The 24028-nt window shown below is 36.8% G+C and overlaps 1 protein-coding gene across 5 annotated transcripts in view; it reads left to right on the top strand.

The window, feature by feature from the left end:
- Positions 1–24028, top strand: part of LRP1B (LDL receptor related protein 1B) — a 761175-nt gene that overhangs the window by 453272 nt on the left and 283875 nt on the right. For all 5 annotated transcript variants that reach the window (XM_052792801.1, XM_052792800.1, XM_052792798.1 and 2 more), the window contains 7 exons: positions 649–871; positions 3869–4040; positions 6047–6190; positions 7610–7846; positions 16315–16495; positions 19387–19606; positions 22326–22515. In XM_052792801.1, the coding sequence (XP_052648761.1) occupies positions 649–871; positions 3869–4040; positions 6047–6190; positions 7610–7846; positions 16315–16495; positions 19387–19606; positions 22326–22515 (1367 nt within the window). The remainder of the gene's footprint in view (positions 1–648; positions 872–3868; positions 4041–6046; positions 6191–7609; positions 7847–16314; positions 16496–19386; positions 19607–22325; positions 22516–24028) is intronic.

Here is a 24028-nt window from a genome sequence, read left to right as displayed (position 1 = left end):
AAGTATCGGGTTAGGAAGCTTTAGTAGCAATTTTAAGTCTTTGATAGTTTCCCATTATTCTTGGATGGAATTACTCATTGGATATGTGGAAACATTTTAAAGCCTGAACATCCTTCCAAGACTGGATACAAATGCTCTACAGACTAAAGCATCTTCTTTAGAAATATATTTTCAAAACCCTGACAGTGTGGATCACTGTATTTGTTATACCTCATATGCAATGAATTGTTCTCCAAACCATGTAAGTACTTTGTGGTTTTGCCACTCTTTGTTATTTGTAACTATTCTGCCATTTTTTTTATAAGTAATGGTTAAAGAGCTATTTAAGATTGTAATGTAGTCTCTGTACATATGAATACCATCCATTTAAAAGGCGAGTATTACATGGTGTATCTGTGGTGTAAGGAAATGCATTTAGAACTTCTGTACATTCTGTTTGAAAGAAAATTCTTTTAATTGTGAATTTGTTAGAAGACATGGTGAATTTTTTGGTAATTATATGATTATCAATATGGGTTATATGGTTTATTGATAGATGAACCCCCTGAAATGAAGAAGAACAAAAACTTACTTTGCACAGAGCCACCAGGAGCTTTGCACTCTGCTCACACCCTTTGAAACTTACAACATCTTATTTTCTTTCAACAGAAAGCTTTTCTTTACAGACTATGGGAATGCTGCCAAGGTTGAGAGATGTGACATGGATGGAATGAACAGGACATGGATAGTAGACTCTAAAATTGAACAGCCAACTGCTCTTGCACTAGACCTCGTCAATAAATATGTGTACTGGGTTGACATATATCTGGATAGTGTGGAGGTTGCTGACTATCAAGGGAGAAAGAGGCATACAATAATTAAAGGCAGACAAGTAGGTATTTATTTGCATATTAGTAAAAAGTAATGATACCAATAAATGAACGTACATAATGCTAACAGTTACAGTAATTTCAGATTTTTTTCTCTTTATAGTTCAAATGCATTAGACATTAAGAGGTCCGTCTGCATGTTTTATTTAATTTGCAATTTAGCCCGTTTTGCAACCTATGGACAAGTTTCCATGCAGCGTCTCATTAACAATGTACCATGTAAGTCACACTCCCCATTGTAAGACTTCAGCAGGGAAAATATGGGTCGATGGAAAGATACGAGGGGATAAATTATTAACGACAAGAAGATGTCCATGCCAATTCGGGAAGAAGAGACCAACAGGCACAAGAATGTGAAACAAACAGAATAGCAAAAGCTATTAACTTGTTCAGACCAATCTGGATGCCCTTAAGTCATATTTTGTTGATAGCAATGATGCTTTTCCCAGTCGATCCAGATGTTCAGAGTCATAAATACAAGTGCTGAGACTGCATGAGTCTTTGAGCAAAAGTTTATCAATTTGTTATGTTGCTTCCGCTTGGAGAGCGGGGTAGTAGGTAGCAGGGAAAGGAAGGGTTCCCCGGCGGTTGTGAGGCTGATGTAAATCAAGGGAAAATTAGCAAAGACCAAACTGTTCCTGGTTGCTACTTGGACTCCCAGAGCTGGTGTGGGTACCGTGTTTACATCTGCTTCTGCCTGAGGTTAAACAGAGCATGTAAAAATGTGCAGACAGAATAAACATTTCACCTGTTCTGCTGTCATTCTTTCTGTGCTTCCAAGTAATCACTGTTTACCAAGAGACAACTGGTTAGCATAACTCCCATGTAAAAATAGGCAGAAAATGTGACAAAAACCAGCCTAGGTCACCTGGCTAAATAGCAAACACCTTCCTATTTTTTTTATCAAATTACTTCCAGTCTTTAGCCAGTTGTTCTGGAATAACAGGTCTTGTAAACTCTTTTTTTTTTTTTTTTTTTTTTTAAGGTAAATTTTGGAATAGGTACTTCAAAAAAGAAAGCCATTTTCAGAAGCAACTAACAAATACTTTTACAGGCTTGTAACTTAGTTGTACAGGTGTCATCAGAGAGATGTTTGTTCTTTCTCTTCTTTCTGAAATTTAGATGTAAAGAGGATTCTTTATCAAGCTCAGAGGGATTCATTCTTCTCTAAACTAAGAAAGGAGAAGGATGTCTGTTTATGTCAATATGGGTGAAGGGTATTAAAAAGTTTGGCCTCTCAGTTGGTCACTGTTATCACAAAAGGAGAAGCATATTGGTTATCTTTCCACTGAAATGAAAAATTGGTAATTTCACTAGGTTTTGTGCCTGCATTTGCCAGGGTTTAGAATGACTGTTACTCCAAGTTACTCCTCATTAGACCAAGGAAACAGCAGACCAGAAAACTATTCTCAAGAAATTTTAGGGGTTAAAGTTTATTTCGTAAGTACAAGTGTATCAAAAGGCCTGCTTTCCAAATGATATGGGCTTTTATGATTGATAGTCTGGGTGGCTTTCAAAGCACTATTCTTTGTAGCAAGCAACATTTCCATTCATGCATGAGATAGCTGGAAAGCTTCATGAGACATAAAAAACAACAAATGCATAAATTAAATTCAAATAATTAAGTGGTCATAAAATGCATTGTAAAAAGAGCCACATGGGTTTAATCGTGTAAATATAGAAAAGCTCTCGTGACTTAAATAATAAAGATTTAAACTGAGTGCAAATGGAAATAGGGAAGAAAGGATTATAATGCAGAGGAGAAGTCAACAATTTGGTACAGATGCATCATTATTTTCAAGGCTGTTTTCTTTTCCATGTTACTATAATTGGATTGAATTTCTATGGGGTCTTAATCAAACATTTCCATTGATCTCTCTCTCTTTCTTTTTCTTTTTTTTTTCTTTTTTTTTTCTTTTTTTTTTTTCTTTTTTTTTTTCTGGATAAGGGCAGAATACAATGGCAAGATTTAGCCAACTGGGGGGGTAATTTCCAGAAAGGTCTGAAATATTTGATGCATGACAGGGGTTCTTTTGTTTGGGGTTTTTTTTTTTGGTGTCATATGTCTGAATTTGTAAGTGAGCTAAGTAAATACTTTGTGTGAACAATTTATTGATTAAACTGATAAGATATTCAGCCTGTGAATATGTGAACATCTGCCAAAAAATTCTCTTTAATTTGTTCAGCTTTCAAAATTGTCAATGAGATATCTTACGTTTTCTAAATCTATCAATCAAGCACAACCACTAGATTATTGAACATTTCATGTTCGAGCTGTGATTGGCTAACTATCTAACGTTCGGTAATTTTTAATCAATGTACCCAGGCACATCACAAATTAATACAATTTTAGAATTCACTTTTTGAGAAACAAGCAATACTGTGTGACCACAACCATATTCAAAGACACCAACACAAAAGGTACACAAGCATAGCCAAGGGAATTTGTATATTTGCCGAGGGAATTTGTATATTTATTCATTTATTTACTTAAGAAAATATTCAGTGGGTATATCTTGCACTATTTGCCTTGCTTTGATTATAACATAATAAAAAAATACATCAATTCAACCTATAAACTGTTTTAAATATCTATATTTATTATATTTGTTAGTTAATGGTAGTTAATATTAGTTAATTTATCTTAGTTATTATTAGTTAATACTAAAATAAGCTGTTGCACTTAATGTATGCAGGAGTTTTTAAAAGACAGAGAAACTGGGAAATTCAGAGGATAAATTAATTTGGATTACTAAATATTTTGAATTTTCTGCCTATCTTGTACAAAGGTTTTCTACTTATAAACTTTGGACTGCAAGAATGTGAACTATACTTGTAGTGTAGTTTGTGTGTATTATTTACAACTATTTATTGGCATATTCAGAAATCCTTTTGTATACTTTAGCATCTACAATTCACAGTAATGTTTGATGTTTACAAATCATAGATATACCTGAAATATTCAGCTAAAATAATTATATCGTTTTTTTCTTTTCCAGATTAGGCATCTTTGTGGTTTGGCAGTATTTGAAAACTATTTATATACAGTTAATTCAGATAACCTCAGCATTTTACGAATAAACAGATATAATGGCACGGATGTTCAGTCTCTTGCTAGACTTGACAATGCTAAAGAGATCCGTGTATACCAGAAAAGAACTCAAACAGCAGGTAAGATCAAAATTCCTCTTTCTAGGAAATGTAAAACCAGATATTAGGTGGATGCATGGTTAAAAAGGTTCTTCCAGAAAAACGTATGAGAAGATGCAGTGAAAATTTGTCACTGCGACAAAACTCTCTGTTGCTTCTTTATCTGCCCATTTTCCCACGTACTTACTGCCAGTTTTCCTGCACCTCTAAGCTCCTAACACCACTGCTTCCTGAGCACTCAGCTTGGAGAACCGCCAAAGAGCCCTGGTCTGCAAGTTTCTGGCTCCACACACTCAACGCTTTCATAATTTAACACCTTCAGAATTGTTAGATGTCCAATGCCGTCCACATGCTTGGGTCTCAGACCTCAGAGATTCCTGGTTTCTCTGGGCCTGCTTTTCAGACAGACTACAAACCTCAAGAGAGCCCCTGTCTTCGGGGCTGCCAAAAAAGCATGGAGATGGGTGTGTGGGCAGGTAGCCTGCCTAACTGCCAGCACAGCAACTGGTGAGATAGGAAATTGCTGTTAAGTTCTCCTTGGTTTGAATAAATATCATCTTTGCCTTCTGTGAAAGAAATCTTCCTTTTCATCTAGAATGAGAAACCTCTTTTTATAATCTCTGAATTTTTGGTAAAGTAGCAATTTCTGAGGTCCATAGTCCTGTATGACTCCAATCATGGCTCTGATCACATACTTTCTGCATTCAGAACAGCAGTGTGATTTGCAGGAACTTTGTGCAAAGATAGCAAGATCCAAAATGTTTACAGGGATACTTTATGAGAACTTTTCGATATGACTGATAGCAATAAATTGTTGCCATGACTGCTTGGACAAAACAGCTAGCACATCAATTCTGGTGATCAACATCAATGTTATTAAACAGACTGACTGCTTTTAGAGAAGTTTCTGAAGCGGGAACAAACTCTAAATTGATGTAGACTGGGTGAACTAATTTTCACCCTATAGCTGAGGGCATTGAGTTGCAGATGTCAGTGTCTGAAGGAGGCTGCAAAGACTCTTTCCCTGCTATAGACCCCCTCTTGTACCCCTGAGGGAGCAGGAGAGGTTGAGAAGAGGAGAGACATGAGCACAGTGTAATCTTTTATTACATCCTGTGATGACTCTGTTCCTCTTGCCCTTTGTTCACTCTGCTACTTCTTTTGTTTTGAATGGACATGTTTGTTGCTTGTCAAGATGTGCTGTAAAAGCTGTCTCAGCTTGCTAGAGTTTCTGTCTACCTTTAACAATATCGACCTTAAAGCACTTGATTACTTTTTTTTTAAAAAAAACTAAAAAGCTTGAGGGAAAGGAGAAAGAAGAGAAAAACATTTTTTGAGCTAAAATACTGTTGGCCTCTTGTAAGGCAGCTTAGTAACTGTAGGATAGCAAGATAGATTTTGTTTTCTCTTCAGGTTTACCTTAAAGAGTGTAAACAAATGAATTTGATATATTAGTCTGCTAATTTAGAACCGTGCATTTGAAAATATGAAATCAAGGGAAAGGAATTCTTTGGCTTCTTCAGCTGCATTTATGTCCCAACTGTACAAATATGGAAAAACACTACAAGGCTCGTTCTGTCCCTTAGTGTCTGCACAGGCATCTGCCCCAGAAAGGTGCTGTTTAATGGAGTTGAATGAATAGCAAACTGCGTTGGCGTGGGATTCGCTATGTTCTCAGAAAAACAGCCAACCAACCAAATGAACTGAAGCAACAAATAAAAAAGGGGAAAAGTGTCAGCTACCCCAGGGGAGTGCTGCCTGGCAAATGATGTGCAGAAGCTTATTCAAAAAGGGGTGATCGCACACAACGATGGGTATGGCGTGATAGCCACAAAATGGCCCTTTGGGTTACTTGTCTGCTTTGGGTATCATCTTAAAAAAACACCTTCCTTTGTAGTTATATTCTGGGGAAGGATTTATTGTGACACAAATTCACTTTTTTTCCTGTCTAAACTTTCTACATGCTGATGAATATAATTATCTTGCTTTAAATGGATTTGAATCGTGCTGTTTTTCACTCGCCGTAGTCAGAAGCCATGCATGTGAAGTGGACCCATATGGAATGCTGGGGGGATGTTCGCACATCTGTCTGCTCAGCAGCAACTACAAAGCACGGACTTGTCGCTGCAGGACTGGCTTCATCTTGGGGAGTGATGGCAGGTCATGCAAAAGTATGTTATTTAAATCAAAGAGTCTGCCAGCCGCGAATATTCCAGGGTATAGATGTAGGTGTTATTTAAAATGCTTATCAGTAACAGTAGAAATCACATGGGCTGCTTTTGGGTAAAATTTGTTTGCAACATGTACCTGACACTTTGTTCATACATACTTCTTTCATTCCCTTAAAATGATTTGATTTGGCTTAGTTCATAGAAGTGACAAATTAAACCTGGGACACTGTTTAAAGAATTCTAAAAATCATCACAAGTTAATCGGTCATACTCTTTCTTTATATACTATACATTCTCACAGTACATAAGTACTGAAGTGCTCTTAAATAGTTTGTCACATCTAATTTCTACCCATACAATCAACTTGTAACTCAGAAGCAAACCATTCATGTGAATAAGTCAAGCAAGGTTTTTCTCATAATACTTTGTGAAAGCAAACTATGGTTATAACTAACATTAGGTATGTACAATCTGTTGGTTACCTACAGCCAATGGGACAGTCCTGAAAGTTTTGGGGAACGCCTGTTTTTGTCTGGTTTCTTGATCAAATGGAATTGATTTAGTTCAGATGAAAGGCATGCAGCTAGATACTTTGATGGATGCTGGTAGATGGATATATCTGACCTCAGTTAAACCTCATATGGTTTTCCACTAATGATTCCAACAAAAAAACCCTGAGAGGCATTAGGAAAATTATGTCTCTTAGAGAATTTTAAGAGGTATATTGATAGTACTAAGGAATATACTAAGTATATTTATAAGTATCCTTAAGGAAAGAAAATCACCTTACTAAGCTTTGGTTATTTGTAATTAACCTACTTGATTAAATTGTAAAAATCTCCTCAGAAATAAGAAATACTGGTATCCATGTTTTGTATCTCAGTATGAAAGAACAGTGTGTGTTGATTTGTTGTATTCCTTCCCATTTGAAAAAAAAATTACTGTAGTCTTTTGTCTTGTTTGTTTCTGAGAAACTTCAGGTGAAAAAAATAGTGTTTTGTATTTGCTGGAGTTACAGTCTCGCTAGATTTAATGATTACTTCAGTCATGGCCTACATTACTCTGATAGATCCTAATGAATTGTAAAATTAAATGTCTACAAAGCTATATATGTCCATTTCACAGTAGATGCAAAGTTATTCTGTGATCTAACATTGCTTTTCAGTGGGAATGTCTATAGAAAAAAATAATTAGATGTAAGCAGCTCACTGAAGTAATTTGTATTTTAATGAAGGTAATATAATTAGCTAGATTTCTTGAGTTTAGATACTTTTGGAATATATGAAAGTTTAATTTTTGGTATTGAATAACGCTCCTGTTCCCCCACTAATTGTGCCAGTTAATTAAACAGTGACATTATGCACTGTAAAGAAGATTAGGCAGCATCAGTTGTTTATGTTTGTAATCTTTCTTTTGCAGGACCAAAGAATGAATTGTTTCTTTTTTATGGGAAGGGACGCCCAGGAATAATACGGGGAATGGACCTGAACACCAAAGTATCTGACGAATACATGATCCCTATAGAAAACTTGGTCAATCCTCGTGCTCTGGACTTCCATGCTGAAACCAATTACATTTACTTTGCTGATACTACCAGTTTCCTAATTGGACGACAGAAAATTGATGGCACAGAGAGAGAAACAATCCTCAAAGATGGTAGGCAATGCTGACTGATAGTGACATTCAGAGAATCTCTCTAAGGAGAAGTTGAACTGACATTTTACAGATAATTTAAAGCTTTATTTAAATCTGCCATGGAAAACAGACCCAAACTAGACTTTGAACAGAGTTGGAGATATTTCTTTTTTTACAACTTCCTGTTTATTTTTCCTGAGTGCAGAAATGTAAAGTTTGGTTAAGTTGCTCTGTTGTGAATTCTTACTTTGTCCGTTTAAGCTTATACCCGCCAGTAACTCCCTCCTACATTTCCGCTGTATTCTTTCAGTAATTGGATACAATGGATCCATAATGTAGTTCTTTGCAATCGTTCACTGAGCCATCCTGTATCCTTGTGGACTTTATAAGACTTCTTCATTCCAACCTCTATCACAGTGTGGATTCTGGAGCTTATTCAAGTAGTTTGGCAGAGTGAGACTTCTGTAGTGCTTGCAAACTCATTAGAAAAAAAAGCATTGTCTTTCCCGATGCGTTTTCTGTTGTGTATGTGGAAGCAACAGGAAGACCTAAACATTTTTTAGAACCTTAATTAAGATGTTTGTACCATTTTATTATACCAATGAGAGAAAATACCAGCAGTTCTCTAGTTTCCACCTCTCCAACCACAGTTTACAGTACGCCCCTGGTCTAGAATCTTATCATACTAAATGCTGTTTCAGTGATAAAACCTCCAGTTTGTCAACCCATATTTCTTTTTCTTTTACGGACCCTTTTCATGAAAGACTGCTTCAGCAGGAGGTAACAACTGCTTCATTTTCTAGTACTCAAGAAAATAAGCAGTATGAATATTCATCTTGGCCTTCAGAAAGCTTAATATCTTTACTTGTAAATTGAAACTCGAGACAGTGAAAGCAACAAAAATACCATTGTTTTAGCACAGGGATTTTCATTCCCCATCATTCATAACCCATGTTTTAATCCACCCATCTCAGAGAAGTTATCTCCAGTTTGCAGTGATATGGTGCTGTTTTGATATAAGGTCTCTGCACAATGATGCCTTCAGTAGTAGTTACAAGAAATAGATGGCTCTTTACCCTATATCGGTGATTGCTTAATAAAAGGCAGCTGTCTGAGTAAATAATGAATACTCAGCTGTCAATCTGGTAATTCATCGTTTCACTGTGAATATGGAAATGAATAATATACATCACAGAACTGCCATTGCTGACCTTCTTTTACCAAACAACACACATTTCATTTTACAGCAACGTAATCCAAATGTGGAGTAGAGGAAGGAGCGGACAGTATGTAGATTTAAACATTACAACGTAACACCAAAGAGCATCTTTGCTGAAAGGTGTCAAACAGGTTGGGGTTAGTCCAATCAAACATGCAAACATGAATAAACTTTGTATACCAAACCAACAAATTGAGAGACTCTTTTAAATAATGTTTAACTGGAATTTCTGCTCCCTTAGAAGTACAACATAGCAAAAATACCAACGCAATACCAAAAAAGCTATGGATTATCCAATGATATATTATTGGTGGTCCTAATACTTACAAAGACCAAAAAAATGTCACTGTCATACTCCCCCCACTTCTTCACCAGGAGCTTATGTTGTTAGTTAGAACTTGGTGTCGTTTCATAACTTTAAAGTATGCTTAAAGAACACTTGTTTATGTATTTTTCATGATTTAAAAAATTAATATGGCCTCCAGCCATACCACCTCAGCTTTTAGTCTTGTCAGCTCTCAAGAACTCAGCAGGGACAGATTAAATCGTTCCTTGGTAGAAGGCTACTAGAGAAAATCAGGTGTGTCAGGAGGTGGTTTAATATTCAGTCTGAACAGCATGCTGCTAAGGAACTCTATCTGTGGTAGGTGTCACTTCTCAGATTAGAAGTTGTCATTTTTTGTGACTATCAGGTTTTGAACAAACAGATATGCTAGCTCAAACAACACTGTAACTCAGATAATTACAGTTTGCCTACATGAGAGCCTGATCCTACAAACTGTTGACTGGGAACTGAGAACTCTGACCACCTAACACTGCTGGAGTTTGATTTCCCATATAGTTTCAGCTGTGACTTCTCATTCTTCACTTCAGGAAACAAACTGCTGTGTAGCATTGATAACTATTTGACAGCCCACAGCACGGCCTATCCTAGAGTCGGTGGCACAACTGCAACAGTAGTATACTTTAACCAGCAACAGAAATTGCTGTAATTAAGGTTTCAAACTTGGATGGGAAATCAGTTTTTTAAATAAAAAAAAGGAACAAACCAGACATTTTTAAAGGGATTTAAATATCATTCAGTCGAAGTAAAATCCCTGGCAGTGTTCAAGGCCAGGTTGGATGGGGCTTTGAGCAACTTGGTCTAGGGGAAGGTGTCATGGCAGGGGGGGGTTGGAACTAGATGATCTTTAAGATCCCTTCCAACCCAAACCGTTCTATGATAAACACAAACTCTGGGATTTTAGTTGTCTTTGTCCCCCTTATGTTGTCTGGAGTTGCTGTGAGCCTTAAAGTGTTATATTACTCACTTGTAAATATTTGCAAAGATGGTCAAGGGTGAACTTTTTGCTTAAACAAGGTCAAAGTAAGTCTGTAAAGATCTTTGGAATCTGTTTAGCTGGTTGGTGTATAGAAGTTTTTTTTTTTTTTTTGCACTGGTTTTCATGTTAATCTATTATACTAGCCACTATTAGTGTACGTGATCTAATGGACATTGATGAGCTAGGCTGTTCTCTACCAAATTACACACTATGCTTATAATTTCTTGCATATTTACAAACAATGTGGCAAATTGTTGCCGCTAGAAATAGGAGTTTTTAAAAATCTTGTATCTATATTCTGTGTATTTGGGCCCACATTCAACTGTTGACTATAAAATTCTGGCAGTATTTCCAGAATTACAAATGTTAATTTTTCAATTATCAAGTGAACAATGATCAAAATGGTATTTTATTTACCTCATCCTTTTTATGTTGAAAGGGCTTCACTGCAGAAAGACTGGCTTGCTGTAGTCAAATGAATTTTGTTTAACCAGAATGGCAGAATGGCCATTATTTTGTTCCTCTTTACTACTTCGTGTGAAGCCCACCTAAAAAGTAAGGGATATATTTCAAACTTTTAGATAGTTAAATAAAAGTGGACTTTAAACCATAAATTCACAAAAAACAACGTAATCTGTCTCTATAGGATTGTGCTGTAAAATTCTTTGTTATTTTAAAACTTGCTGATATATTTAATATCTAATTACCATGAGGTTTTTCTCTTACTTAGATTGTATTTGGTTTAGAAACAGAAATGCTCCAAAATTATGACAGAATGCATGGTAGCTCCAGTACAGTAGCTATTATATGAAACCAAATAGACTTGGAGCAATATGCTTGTAAATTTTAGGAGGTATCTAGCATTCTAATGTAATACTTTAGCTTTGCTGTTGATACTAATACAGTCCGTATTTGGACTCTTTTGTCTCCCAAAGAAGAAAAAAAACCCTCAAATTTTCATTAAAAAGCTGGTTTTATTAGTATAAAAACTGTGTTTAACCTAAATTGTCTAGGTCAGGATAAAAATAAAATGGGTTTTGAACAAATCACTCCTTGTTCTCAAGCTTGATTTTAGTCATGTCAGTGTTTTCTTGAGTTGAGCAAAATCTGCCAAGACCCCTCTGAGCCCTAAAGGATTTTTCTTTCACTCCTGAAGCTTGTCTTTGTTCCCTGTTCTGTGCTTCAGTCTTTCTCTGAGAGCCTTGGGCTCCCAGGTCCTTGGTGAGATGCTCTCTTCTTTTCCCTACCATAATTTGTACTTTTCTCTTCTCAACATGCTTGATCACTCCATGACCAAAGGCCACTCTCCCACTTTCAGACAGTTCCAACTGACTCTGACATTGCCTTTTAAAAAGAATGTAGCAAAGGCACTGAGAGACAACAAATAAAACTGACAGTGTCCATCAGCCTGGGAAACCTGGCTGAGCTGCTGGCACTGATCTCACCCACTCTGACCGATCCACAGCTGCTTTGTACTTTGACCGGATGAATCTTGTCAGACTAGGTGGTTGCTGGGTTAGGTATGTCATACTGTTGTTTCATATCCTCTGTCTGGAGAATGAATTTTGACACCATTGCTTCCTTCAGGCTTTTTAGATCACAGGGAAAAATAGTTCCCCAAAAGTATAGTGATGTTTAGGTGTATCAGAAATACAGATAAAAATGCTAAACACATTTAGGAAGAACACTCAGCATATGCCACTTTTTTTTTTTTTTCCCCTCCCTCCCTATAACTTTCTCATATTGTGTCGCGCAGGATGTAGTGTCATCTCTACACCCATGACTGATTTACTAAATTTAGGTCTGGTTTCTTATGTGAACAAGGTTTAGTTGATACTTTGGTGGATACCTTTGTTTCTCTGTAATATCTTTTGGACCTTCAGAATGATTTCAAGTTAATTTGATATATAGGGCAGAGGTCCAAGTATAAGTAAATCCTAAAATTTTGTAAAAATAGGGAGATTGATTTCTGCAACTGGGCATAGCAACGTGAACACAGAAATTGTGAAATGGAATTATAATGGAAGAAGAGAAAAAATTTCACTATTCTTCAGCAAAGTAGTCAAAAAACAAAGGAACACATGAATACAGAGGTAGTCGGGCTTCAATTGCTCCCATGTTCACAGAACTACGCATTTAAAAATGGCACCTGGAGATGTTATGTACCTTTAATTCCTGTTACTGTTCAGGTCACTGCAGGTGGTAGATTGTACTTTGCAGTTCAAGGGTTAAAGAAAAAAAAAGAACAAAACCTAGCAAGTGTAAAATACATCACAGTTTTATATACATACATATATCTCCATGAGTGTTTAATTTAACAGAAGCAATATGCATGGGATAGGATGATTACGCACTTGGAATTATAGACAGCATTAAAGCTAGAAGGAATCCTGAACTACTCTAGGCCTTGTTGATTTCTTCAAGACAAGTAAACTCATTTCTCAATTATTCTCTATGTTATTGTCAAGAATTTCTTTCCTTTTATGTAAAAAAAAAAGTATCTCATTTGCATATTTATCTTTATTCATCTGTGCTGTTTGTCCATTGCCGTTGTGCCCAGAGGATACTGATAAGGGAAAAAGCAGTTTTAAAAGTATGCTATGACTTTCAGTAGCCACCAGCTTCTTTTAATTTTCTGGTTTTAAGCATTGAAAGCATACTGACTGACGTCTCTCTCCTAATAAGGGGGTCCTTGTTATTTTTAAACTTTAGTATACAGTGCAAGTTTATATCATAATCTTAATATACTTCAACATTATATTTAAATGCATTTTGCTTTTTTTAAAAGGAAATAGTTATAAAATTAACAAAAAATGGAACATTTTGCAATGACAAGGTATTTGAAAACATTATAGCTCTGCTAACTTGATAGGGAATATGGTGGTATTACAGTCACTAAAAAACATTGTTCAACAGAAAGGCTGTGAAGTAATTTATCAAGTTCCAATGCTATTGAGATTATAATGGCACCTTTTATAGATGCCATTATTGCATCCAAGTGTATAAAAAGCCCAATATTTCATTTATTCGGTAAAACTGTCATATTTTATCTTAGTGTATTGTTGATGACATACCATGTTATCTATGGGTTATAGTGAGCAGAAAGTTTTCTGTATTGCACTAAATAAGTTATGTAGAGTGTGACTTGGTAAAAGAGCTTTGCATTCCTGTCCATCACAAAGAATTTTACTGGTTTCTTGTAGGAAATTAGATTATTAGAGTCATAGTCAATAAGGGTGTTTGGGGTCTAAAAAATATTACAGGTGAAGAGTTTGTCCCAAGGAATACAAATCTGATAGGTTGCAAAAAATGCATAGGCATGCTGAAGTTATGAATGTTAGCAAGTAAGACCTCTCCGTTAGTACTTGCCGATTGTATTATGGGGAGGCATCTTGGTGGAGGAATCTGAGGGAAGGTTTAGACGATGGCAACACAGCACTACTGCACAATGCTGTTGCCGTAAAAATCAGTCTGATAACAATCTGAAATGTCCCAAACCAGCACTCCAGGAGTTCATGCGAAGTTGTTGTCTAGAAAGCTGACAAGTTAAATTACATATGTTTGGCAGCACAGTTCAAATAGTAAACAGTTATGTTCAGTTCAGCAGATTTTCACTTGCCTATCTGGTGTAAGGGGGACCTAAGTAGGATCAGGGATTTTGTCACATCAGCATTTCTTAAAAAATGGTAATACATGATTTTTTTAATGCACATTGCAATGAAAATCTCCCTGCATCATGTTTGTTCTGAGAAAATCTTTCCAAAAACTCCAGCATTGATCTGAAAGTGATGTCAACGCTGGTGAAAGAATGAATCTGATGAAAGCTTGCATCTAGATGGCATTACTGGTGTAAATGTAAACAGAAAAAGCAATTTACATTCCTTTTTTTAAGTCTTGACGATTCCCGCTATTGAAATTGTACTGTAGGATTGTATATCCGACTACAACAAACAAGTATTACAATCTGTATTGTCAAGAAGCATCATAGTAAAGAGGGGATTTTTTTTTTAGTGTGCTTTTTCGTTTGGTTTGCGGGGGGGGGGGTACCTTTTCAGCCATACGGACGTTCATTTTTATCACAGCGAAGGGAGGCACCAATTCGGTGCTGTGAATTCTCAGGCTCAGTGGAAGCACTAGACTCACAGCTACTACGCCGTTACGCCATTATCTTTTTTAATCCAACATACCAAACAAGGCAGCAGTCAAACGAGCGTTTCCACCCCAAGTTTGTCCTCAGAAAGGATACTAAAGCAAGCAAACGCGGCTTCCTCCGCCGCAGGCAGGCGGTGGGCGGCAGGTCAGCCCCCCCCCCCCCCCCTCAGCCCTCTCAGGCGCCGCCGCTGGGTGCCGCCTTTTGGCGCCCAACCGCCCCCAGCCGGTCAGGGCCGGTTCCAGCCGCCTCTGAGGAAACGGCCGGCCAAAGGGCTGGCGCTTGTGTCAGGGGTCTTTGAGGGGCCGAGCTGAGCCGGGGAGTCGAGCCGGAGGGCGGCGGCGGTAATGGCCCGCTAAGAGGGCCGTTAGTGAGTGCTCCGAGGCTGCCCTGGAGGTAGGAACCGGCCCTGGTACAGGGTGCGAGCCGAGCTGCTGCCGGAGCTGCTCGGGGGGGGTTTGGGCGTGTGCCACCTGTAAGCGCTGCCCTGTGCTCAGGAGGGCTTCCGTGTCGGCTGGTGGAGGGGTACGTGGAGCAGCAGCTCCATTCCACCCGGAGAAATACTCCTTGGAGGGACTGGGGAAAAGGGGGCAGCAAGTGGCAGATGCGTGGGCTGCTGGAGCGTGTTTACAGGTGAGGGACACGGACCAGAAAAGGCGGTGGTCGCCAATGCTGTGGCCTAAGCTCCATCACTTCCCTCAGTATTAGCACCCCTCTGGTATTACCGCCTGGCAAATGGTGGGATCATCCTGTAGATGAGGAGTGACCACACCGGGAGGAGCATGCCAGAGGGCTGGTGTGAGATCAGCTGCGTGGCAAAGGGTGATGCCTAAAGCCGGGTAGTGCCTCAGCCTTCACAGTGCTGCAAAGGGCAGGAGAGAATGACTGGAAATTCTACATATCCCACCCCACGCACTTGGATTTTGAGATCTTTCTGAAAGAAAAGGGGAAGGGTATAGTGAAGAGAGATGCAAAACCTTTCAGAGACCTTGTGCTTTCAGTTAAGAAATGGGGATCATGTGGGAGAGGGCAGGGGTCAGTTAATGTTACAGGGTGTTAAGTATGCTTGAGGGAAAACTTGTTGCTTGGGGAATTGTTTTACTGCTTCTCAAATGGGGAAGCCTCCAAGCTGTATTCAGGAAACATTGTCGACTCATTTTCATTCTGGATGGAGTCCTACTGCTGTCATACTTATGAGCCCATCCAATGGTAGCATTGCTCTTTGCTCATGTATTGCTTACTATGTTAATATTGTTTGCACATGTACTTAGCTGTGGAGAATAACTTGGGACTGTTGTGATGTTCTTGCTCACATGTTTTGCAAGGTCATGGGACAGTGGAACAAATGTAACTTGAATGACAATTTTGCTTATTTTTTAATAAGAGTGAAACTTGTGATTTGGGTAAAAGCAAGGTAATTTAGAGTACTAGAATGGATCCTGGAAGCTGTTCTTGACTTGGGTGATATTGCTGTTTAGGATTAAAATTAAGTAGGGTTTTGTTAAATAGTGATTTGCCCAGGGCCAGCTGTGGTTAACACATGAAGGCTTATGGTTTAATACACAAGTTTTATCACCAGTCTTTGTATTTTTTAGGGTGTTTTCAGGAATACTAATTCTGACAGACACAGCAATTTTTAATATTGTATTCGAGCAAATCTAATTAAGATTCAAGGAAATAATCTAATTTAACTATATGGACTATATATTGTCCATTGTTTGTACTAATGCGTAATGTTAGAACATAAAAATATAATATTCATCTCTTATTACTGTCCTCCCTCTCTCTCTCTCAACAGATCTTGATAATGTAGAAGGCATAGCAGTGGACTGGATTGGAAATAATCTTTATTGGACAAACGATGGCCACAGGAAAACGATTGCTGTAGCCAGACTGGAAAAAGCTGCTCAGAGTAGAAAAACTTTGTTGGAGGGAGACATGTCCCATCCTAGAGGAATTGTTGTTGATCCTGTCAATGGGTATGAAGTAGACTAATTTATGTTGTTTAATGCATGTCTTTATAGTATAAACATGGGACTGAATTTTGCTTAGGATGGGGTTTGTAGAGTCATGCAGTAGTCTGTAATATCTGTAACTCCTGTCCAGCATTCTTGCCTGAAGCCTTCAGAAGAATGTGTATGCCCAGACATTGTTGAACCTGTGTCAAGTTAATTTGAATGTGATTCACCTTTTTCTCAAACAAATTGAGTGTATCAGACAGACCTGTATGTATTTTTAATACGAAGTGAACTTTATAATACTCTTCTTTATTTCTCTCTTTGTAAGTCTCAATTTCTGAAGATGATGATAACCATATCCTTGTACACATTGGTTTACAAAACTAAATGAGACTGGTAGTTTTCATTACTTATTATCATAATTAATTGTGATAGGCTGCATAATAAAAACCCCCAGTATATTAGCGTGGTATAGTAATGGTTTACCTAAAAATTTGCTGTTACATTTATTCAGGGAATTGTCACTGGAGAATGATGTAGGCAGGTAATTCTAGTGTGGCTGGATTGATTGCTGTTTTCCTAGTACTAGAATGTATTTATACTATCAGGGTTTCACTTTTGAGCTTGTCCTTTGAGGAGTGGAAGTGACTGTGGAAAGGCTACAATTAATTAAGGTCAGATAGTAAGGATGTAAAATCAGACCACAAACCATAACCATACCTACAATTACTTGGTTAAATTTTCCAGTTCAGTAAATGCATGGCACAGGAAATAGTGTATGAAGATGTATTGTCTGAAAAGGGCTATTACATAAAACACTTTTCTAATAAAATAGCATGCCCTTTGTGATTATACTTCTCAGGGAAGCTTTTCCTGAGGCATAGCATTTATTATGGCATTTTAATTATGTTTAGAAAATATTAGCCTTGATTTAACCAATGTAGAAGCTTTAACTACATTTTGAGATACAATTAAAGCACATTAATGTAAATGTTACTGTAAGCATGTTTTAGCTTATGACATGATAACTGGAATAAGTACAGACAAAAAGTTAATGGAGAAAAGCTCAGTAATTGCTGTTGACCAGTCATGTAAATATTTGTAAAACGTATTTTGTCTTCCAATAAAATAAATGCCATACTGACCTGCGTCTCTGCCTGAGCTTTAGGGCATATGCAGGTTTTATAATTCTGTGATTAAACCTGGTGTTGTTTGAGTCAAACATGCAATGAAGTTTATAAGCCTTGTGGATCAAAAAAATGGTTGATATTCTTAGCATATATTTACAAAAATATTAAAAGAACCCAAAAGAACCTTCTGGTGGGTGACTTGGACTAGACAGAAAAGAAACAAAAAAGGTACACTTGCATATCTGTAAACCTGTGTAATGATGATACAATTTTTTTCTTTGTCTCTTCCAATTTCTTATATAAAACCAAATTGATCAAATTATGCTTATACATAAAAGTGTATTTGCGTAAAATTTTTGACCAGTAGATTTGGCATCATTTGCACAGATTTGATAATGAAACTGTTTTTAACTTCAGTGTTTCATTCCTTTGTAAATTCAGAATTTAAATTCGAGGACTTTATTCTTCGAAGTACAGACAGGTTAAGTAGGTTAGGATCATACAAGTTATTTCAGAAACAGATATCTGGTGAAATCAAAGGTGAGGCACATAAACACCAATTAAATCATGACAACTTTAACAAGTAGGATCCATTTAAGTTCGGTATGGTGGTTTTCCTCTATAAAATGCTTAATAATTGAAATCCTCGATTTGACTTTAAAAGTAGACGTCTACTGTCTAGTAAATATTTTCAGCATATTGATGTCACTGTGCATCATATGATCTGAAATGCTGTTTAGATACTTCATAGATTACATACAGGCTTTTGTGTTTCTTCCCATGAACCTGTTTTCCTTTGGGGGGGGGGTAAGAAAAAAGGAAAGTGGTGTTTCTTAGCATGCTACCTCCGCTTTTGTGTAAGTTCAAGTTGTGTATTTTAAATTGTTGAAATAAGAGTTGTCACCAGCAAATTCTGTAATAACATATGATAATCAGATTAATTCAATGGGGGGGGGGGGAGAAGAAACATAGGGTATGTTCTGTAGTATCCAGCAGAGAAAGCCTCAGAGAACTCATCTGAGCTAATACTTTTAGATGACTTATTACAATGCTTGCTTATTTTTTCCAAAGTAGCATAGATACTTTTTTCTCAGAGTTGTTTTGGTTATCTATATTACTCCATTATAAACCATAAAGCTATGCTAAAATTGCCCACCAGCTATTTTTCAAACAATTTTTATAGCCATCGATCTTTCTAAACATTTTTGTGAGGGACAGAGTGCTCATAATAGTTCCTTGAGTAATTTAGCTGCTTTCATGTGGGATGTGAAGTTCACAGAATGTCAAGGTTATCTTGTAGCTATTAAACTAGAGTGCAATTAATTCATGTATTGCAGCTTTTTTGATAACATTAAGCATAATAAAAAGCAGATTTGCATCATAAAGGCAAATTAGACTTGGCCAAAAAAAACCCAAAACAGTAAAAGTTTGAACTTTGTGACAGAGTCAATAAAATTGCTGGTTTAAAAAAATAAAATAAATCAGAATTCTGGTATGATTAAATAAGGTCTTAAAGAATTCTTTCACTTTTCATGTCACTTAGTCCATTTGGTCTTCATGTAATTCATTACAATATGAGCAGAACACCATAAGTGTCATTTCAGCAGCATCCAGAACACAGGGAAAGTAAATATAGTTACAGAAATAGCAGTGGAAAGAAACATGCAAAAGTCAAAATTGCTCTGGCTTGTGGATATACTGTTGCGAACTGCTGCTAAAAGTCTACAGTATAAGTCACATGATTAAAATGGTATCTGAATGTTCATTTTTATAATTTCATAGCTGGATGTATTGGACAGACTGGGAAGAAGATGAAATAGATGACAGTGTGGGAAGAATTGAGAAGGCATGGATGGATGGCTACAGCCGGCAGATTTTTGTAACTTCAAAGATGCTATGGCCAAATGGTTTAACTCTGGACTATCATGCCAATGTATTATACTGGTGTGACGCCTATTATGATCACATTGAAAGGATATTTTTGAATGGAACTGACAGAAAGGTAAAAGAAAAATACTGCTGTTTTGCCACAGGCATGCTCTTTCTGGATTTTACTGTGTTATGTTAAAAATACTTTTCAAGCTTTTTAAAGTCTGCATAACCCTGCAGCACGTCCAGTGTCATCTCTGTTGAAACAAGCAATGTTGGCAGTCTCCTGCAGGAGACTATAATACAGCTTAAAATTGTCATCTTTAGAAAGTGACGCGAAACTTGATTTTTTAAAAATTTGTTTCAATCTATTTTTCTCATGTGACAATGAGTTACGTTTTGATTGAGCCACGAAGCTACAAAGAGCTTTTCAGTAGAAAAAAAATTTCTTTTGGCTCTACCAGAGAGAGGCTTTTATTTAACTTCACTGGATAAGCCGCTTTCGATGAATCCCAGCACACCCCGATTGAGCATTTGTGGTAATATGCAGAGGGGACACGCTCAAAAAGTGCAGTCAAAGATGGAGAGAGATTGTTTTAGTTGTTACTAATGGCTATGCTAGCTAGATACAAGTCTGTATAGAAGTTCTGTGTTGTTTTGTAGAAGTAACAAGCACAGAACAGGCATCTGGAAAACGGTTAAAGTTTAGACTGGAGTCTGGTAATTTGGGGAAAGTTTACCATCTGCTTCATAAAATCAGTACCTTGACAACTGAAACTTCACCATTGATTAAGAACAGTGGGCATTAAGTCCTTCTGTGGGAGGATTTTGTCACAAAACATATGTCTTGTGACTTCTCATTTATCCTTCACTCATGATTCCCTCTGTATGATAGCCTTGATAGGACCAGTACGCAGATCTCTAGTACTGAAAGTAGTAACTGTAGACACAGTCCTCCCTGGAACTTGTCCCTGTGTGAGCTTGTATTGCTTTAATATTGCTTCTAAAATCCTTTATATTGAGTGATCTGTTGTTAAGCCTGTACTAATGCTGTAGTGTTGCAGTTTATCATAATGGCTAGGTTAGGATTTACTTTTAGCGCTCCTACTTTTGCTCCAAATCCATTATGGTCCTGTAATGGAGGAGGGAGGGGGCTAAGCGCATTGGCAGAAAGACATTTTTTAATTAGAGATCCTTGACTACTAGCAGAGCTAGACTTCCTGAAAAGCTCCTGGACAGAACAGCTCTAGGAAGGTTAAATGCAGCTGCCATGGATTACACGTGGATTACTAGTGGGAACTGCTGTTTTTGGCTCCCACTAGAACTGGTGAATAATAAGAAGCACCTGTCTTTACAGGTTTTATTTTGAAGTGTCACAGAATGGTTCTGGTTTTTTGAAAAGTTTTTTTCTATAATCCTGTGATTTAAATAAAATGCATAACTACTTGAATAAAATTTATCTAGCCAAAAATAACTAGAAGATAGTTGCTTTTGATGCTGAATCATTTGTTTTTAATTATAGGATATTTTGGTCAAAATACAACTCGGTTGGTAGCGTCTTTAATTCTGTGTCAGTATAGTGAGGATTTTGGCGGGTGGGGAAGTCCTACAAGAATTCCACGAGTAGCTGGTGGATAATTAACTGATGGATTAATTTTGATCAAAATCAGTTAACTGAGATGAGGACTTTTGTCCAAAAGAATTCCAAGCCTAAAGAGAAAATTTGAAGGGCAAAAGGGCATGATGTTTGTCACCTCAAAGTAGTTGTATTTTAGTTGGCTCTATCTCCTTGTTCTCTTGGGTTTGTGTCTCTTAAGTAGAGACAAGGTAGGGCATCTGATGAACTGCTTCCTTCTTTCTAGAGGCAAGATAGAAATACACTGTTGGGCATTAGTTGAAGCAAGGACCCCAGCCAGCAGAAGAAGACTGGAACCCAGTCATTCCAAACTGCAGCTGCTATGATGAAGTATAAAGGCAGGGCTCCCAAAAGTAGATGATTTAGAGTTCTGCAGTTTTCTGTCTTTTTAAAGTAAATCATTCTAATTACTGTAATTTACTTGATGGTAAGTTTAGACTATTTTTAAAGTTTTGTTTCTGTTCTGTAGGGATTGAAAATATTTTTAAACTGTTCCTCTTTATCAGACAGCTCTTGTGTAGTGGTAGTTGCAGTTCTTGTGAAGGAGTCCTGAGACTGGACCTATAGCAGATGACACAGTTTTAGAACATTTCTGCAGCCAATAAAATAAAGACAAGATTTGGGGTGTAATTTGTACTTTTATGTATGAGTTAATAAACCAAAAGTAGAAGGTGCATGGAAGAAAGTTTGTTTTATTTTGGGAACAAACTGGCATTTTTTGTTTTGTTTTGTTTAAGTTATCACAACCCAAACTAGAGAGGAAGTTCACAGAAATAAATAAACAATCTCTGCACTTACTTCACACTTCAACAAAAATAAGCAATTCAAACACACTATTCCTTGCTTTAAAAGAAGCAGGTATTTGATGTACTTAACAGATACTCAAAGTTATACGAAGAACCATGCTTCCTTGCTAGGGAGGGGGTAGATATTTACTGAACGTAATGATTGCATGGTTACCTACATTCCTTTGCATTAACTGACAGGGGACACTTAAAATGAATTTATACGAAGTTTTGAAGTTAGATATTGATGCTGGTGCATAGAACAGCTTTACACTCTTTACTTGGTTTTATTGCGTTAAGTTGTTATGTTTGGGCACAGTACTTATCTCAGTTTTCCTATTTCCTATTTTATGTTCTCTGCAGTGTATGCTAAGACAAATTAATAATTATTTTAACCTTGCTAATGCTCACCTACCACTAATTAATTGCAGGTAGTCTACAATGGAAAAGATTTGAATCATCCTTTTGGACTATCACATCATGGAAATTATATTTTCTGGACAGATTATATGAATGGGTCAATTTTCCAGTTGGATCTGGTTACAAGGAATGTGACACTGTTAAGAAGCGAGAGACCACCTTTGTTTGGGCTCCAGATTTATGATCCACGTAAACAGCAAGGTATTTACAACATACAGTTTCTCCAAATGTCTGTTATAAAAGGATATTTTTCCCTTACAGTCTCCTAGTATTTTGGGGTGACTAGATAACAACAGAAAAAAGAATATGACTTGTGGCATGAGAAATATACTTTCCGATGTTTCAATCCATTGATGTTGAAATTGGTCATCTCATCCATACCAAAAAGTGAATCATAGTATTATACCCGTCTGAATGTCTTCTGTGTATTTACACTGCCTTTATTGCCATTTTTCTTGTCTGTCAAAGAGATACTTGTGAATGTATAAAATAGAACAGATAACATAAACACATTGGCTCATAGACATAAAATATATTATTGCATTTACCTTTGCTTAAATAATATCATAGATCCTGTCTGTCTTTTCCTTTTTGTAATTTCCTCCCCCGTCTGGGTCTACATCAGCACCGTATGACTTAATCTCCTGAAAGTACCTGGTGCTGTTACACAGAATCAGAGTAAGTGGCCTTTGAAGTAGTGCAAAAATACGTAATTGTTGCTACTTATATAAGTAGAGAAATGAAATAAAGGCTATAGGTTTGCATGGATGGAGTTTAGAAAATACAATTGCTACTATACCAGTAAATTTACAAATGTATTTTACTGCAGAAAACTTTTAGATGCATTTACTGCATACAGCATTCAGATGAGTTGTTGAATATTTGCTCTCTTTAATGAAAACATATTTCTGGTTAATGTCTGGTTAATGCCTGCTACCAAACATAAAACTGAACATCAGGAATTAGTATAAATAAAATACTGTTTAAAAGATGACTGTATTAAATATTAATGTCTATAGATCTCATTAATCTCTATAAATGGTCATTTCTGACATGTAGAACATTTCCAGTTCAGTTCCTGTAGAAAATCAGACACTTAAGGTGTTAGCAGTCCCGCTACATTTGATTCTGTACATGAACCAGAAAAGTAACAAAATTAAATTTCACCATTTATTGGAATGCTGCTTAGGACAGATACCATGTTAAAATGTGGTTCTTAAAACAGTGATTTTTTTTTTTTTTTTTTTTTTTTTTTAAGTTTACAGGCCCTGTTATGAGTACTGTGTCCCTGTGCATAAAGCCCAATTTTATTTTCACAGTATCATTACCTTCACAGCTGGATGTGGGTGCAGCGTCTTGTTCATGTCTATTCTTAGCACTTGGAAGATTTGACTGTGTCTCTGTCATTTGTGGTCAATGAGTGGCTTGGAGAGCAACTGATAAAACTAGTACAGGGTGGATAGAATTAAAACATAAGAAAAAATATTTAGCACTCATAGATACAGAGAAAATATTTAGCCTTTATATTTGTTATAGGCATATATGTATGTGTCAAATGTGTATATATACATTTCTGTGTGTGTATAAAAAAATGATCCACGTATATATGAAAATAAAGTACAGTGAATATTTTCCCTATATATACTGGCTAAATATTTTGCGTAGTTTTATTTCAGAGGTTTTATATACCATACATACTAAATATTTTTTTATT

Source organism: Harpia harpyja, chromosome 7, assembly GCF_026419915.1.
Source record: "Harpia harpyja isolate bHarHar1 chromosome 7, bHarHar1 primary haplotype, whole genome shotgun sequence".
In the NCBI taxonomy this organism is placed as follows: Eukaryota; Metazoa; Chordata; class Aves; order Accipitriformes; family Accipitridae; genus Harpia; species Harpia harpyja.
This window is presented reverse-complemented; position numbering and strand designations above follow the sequence as displayed.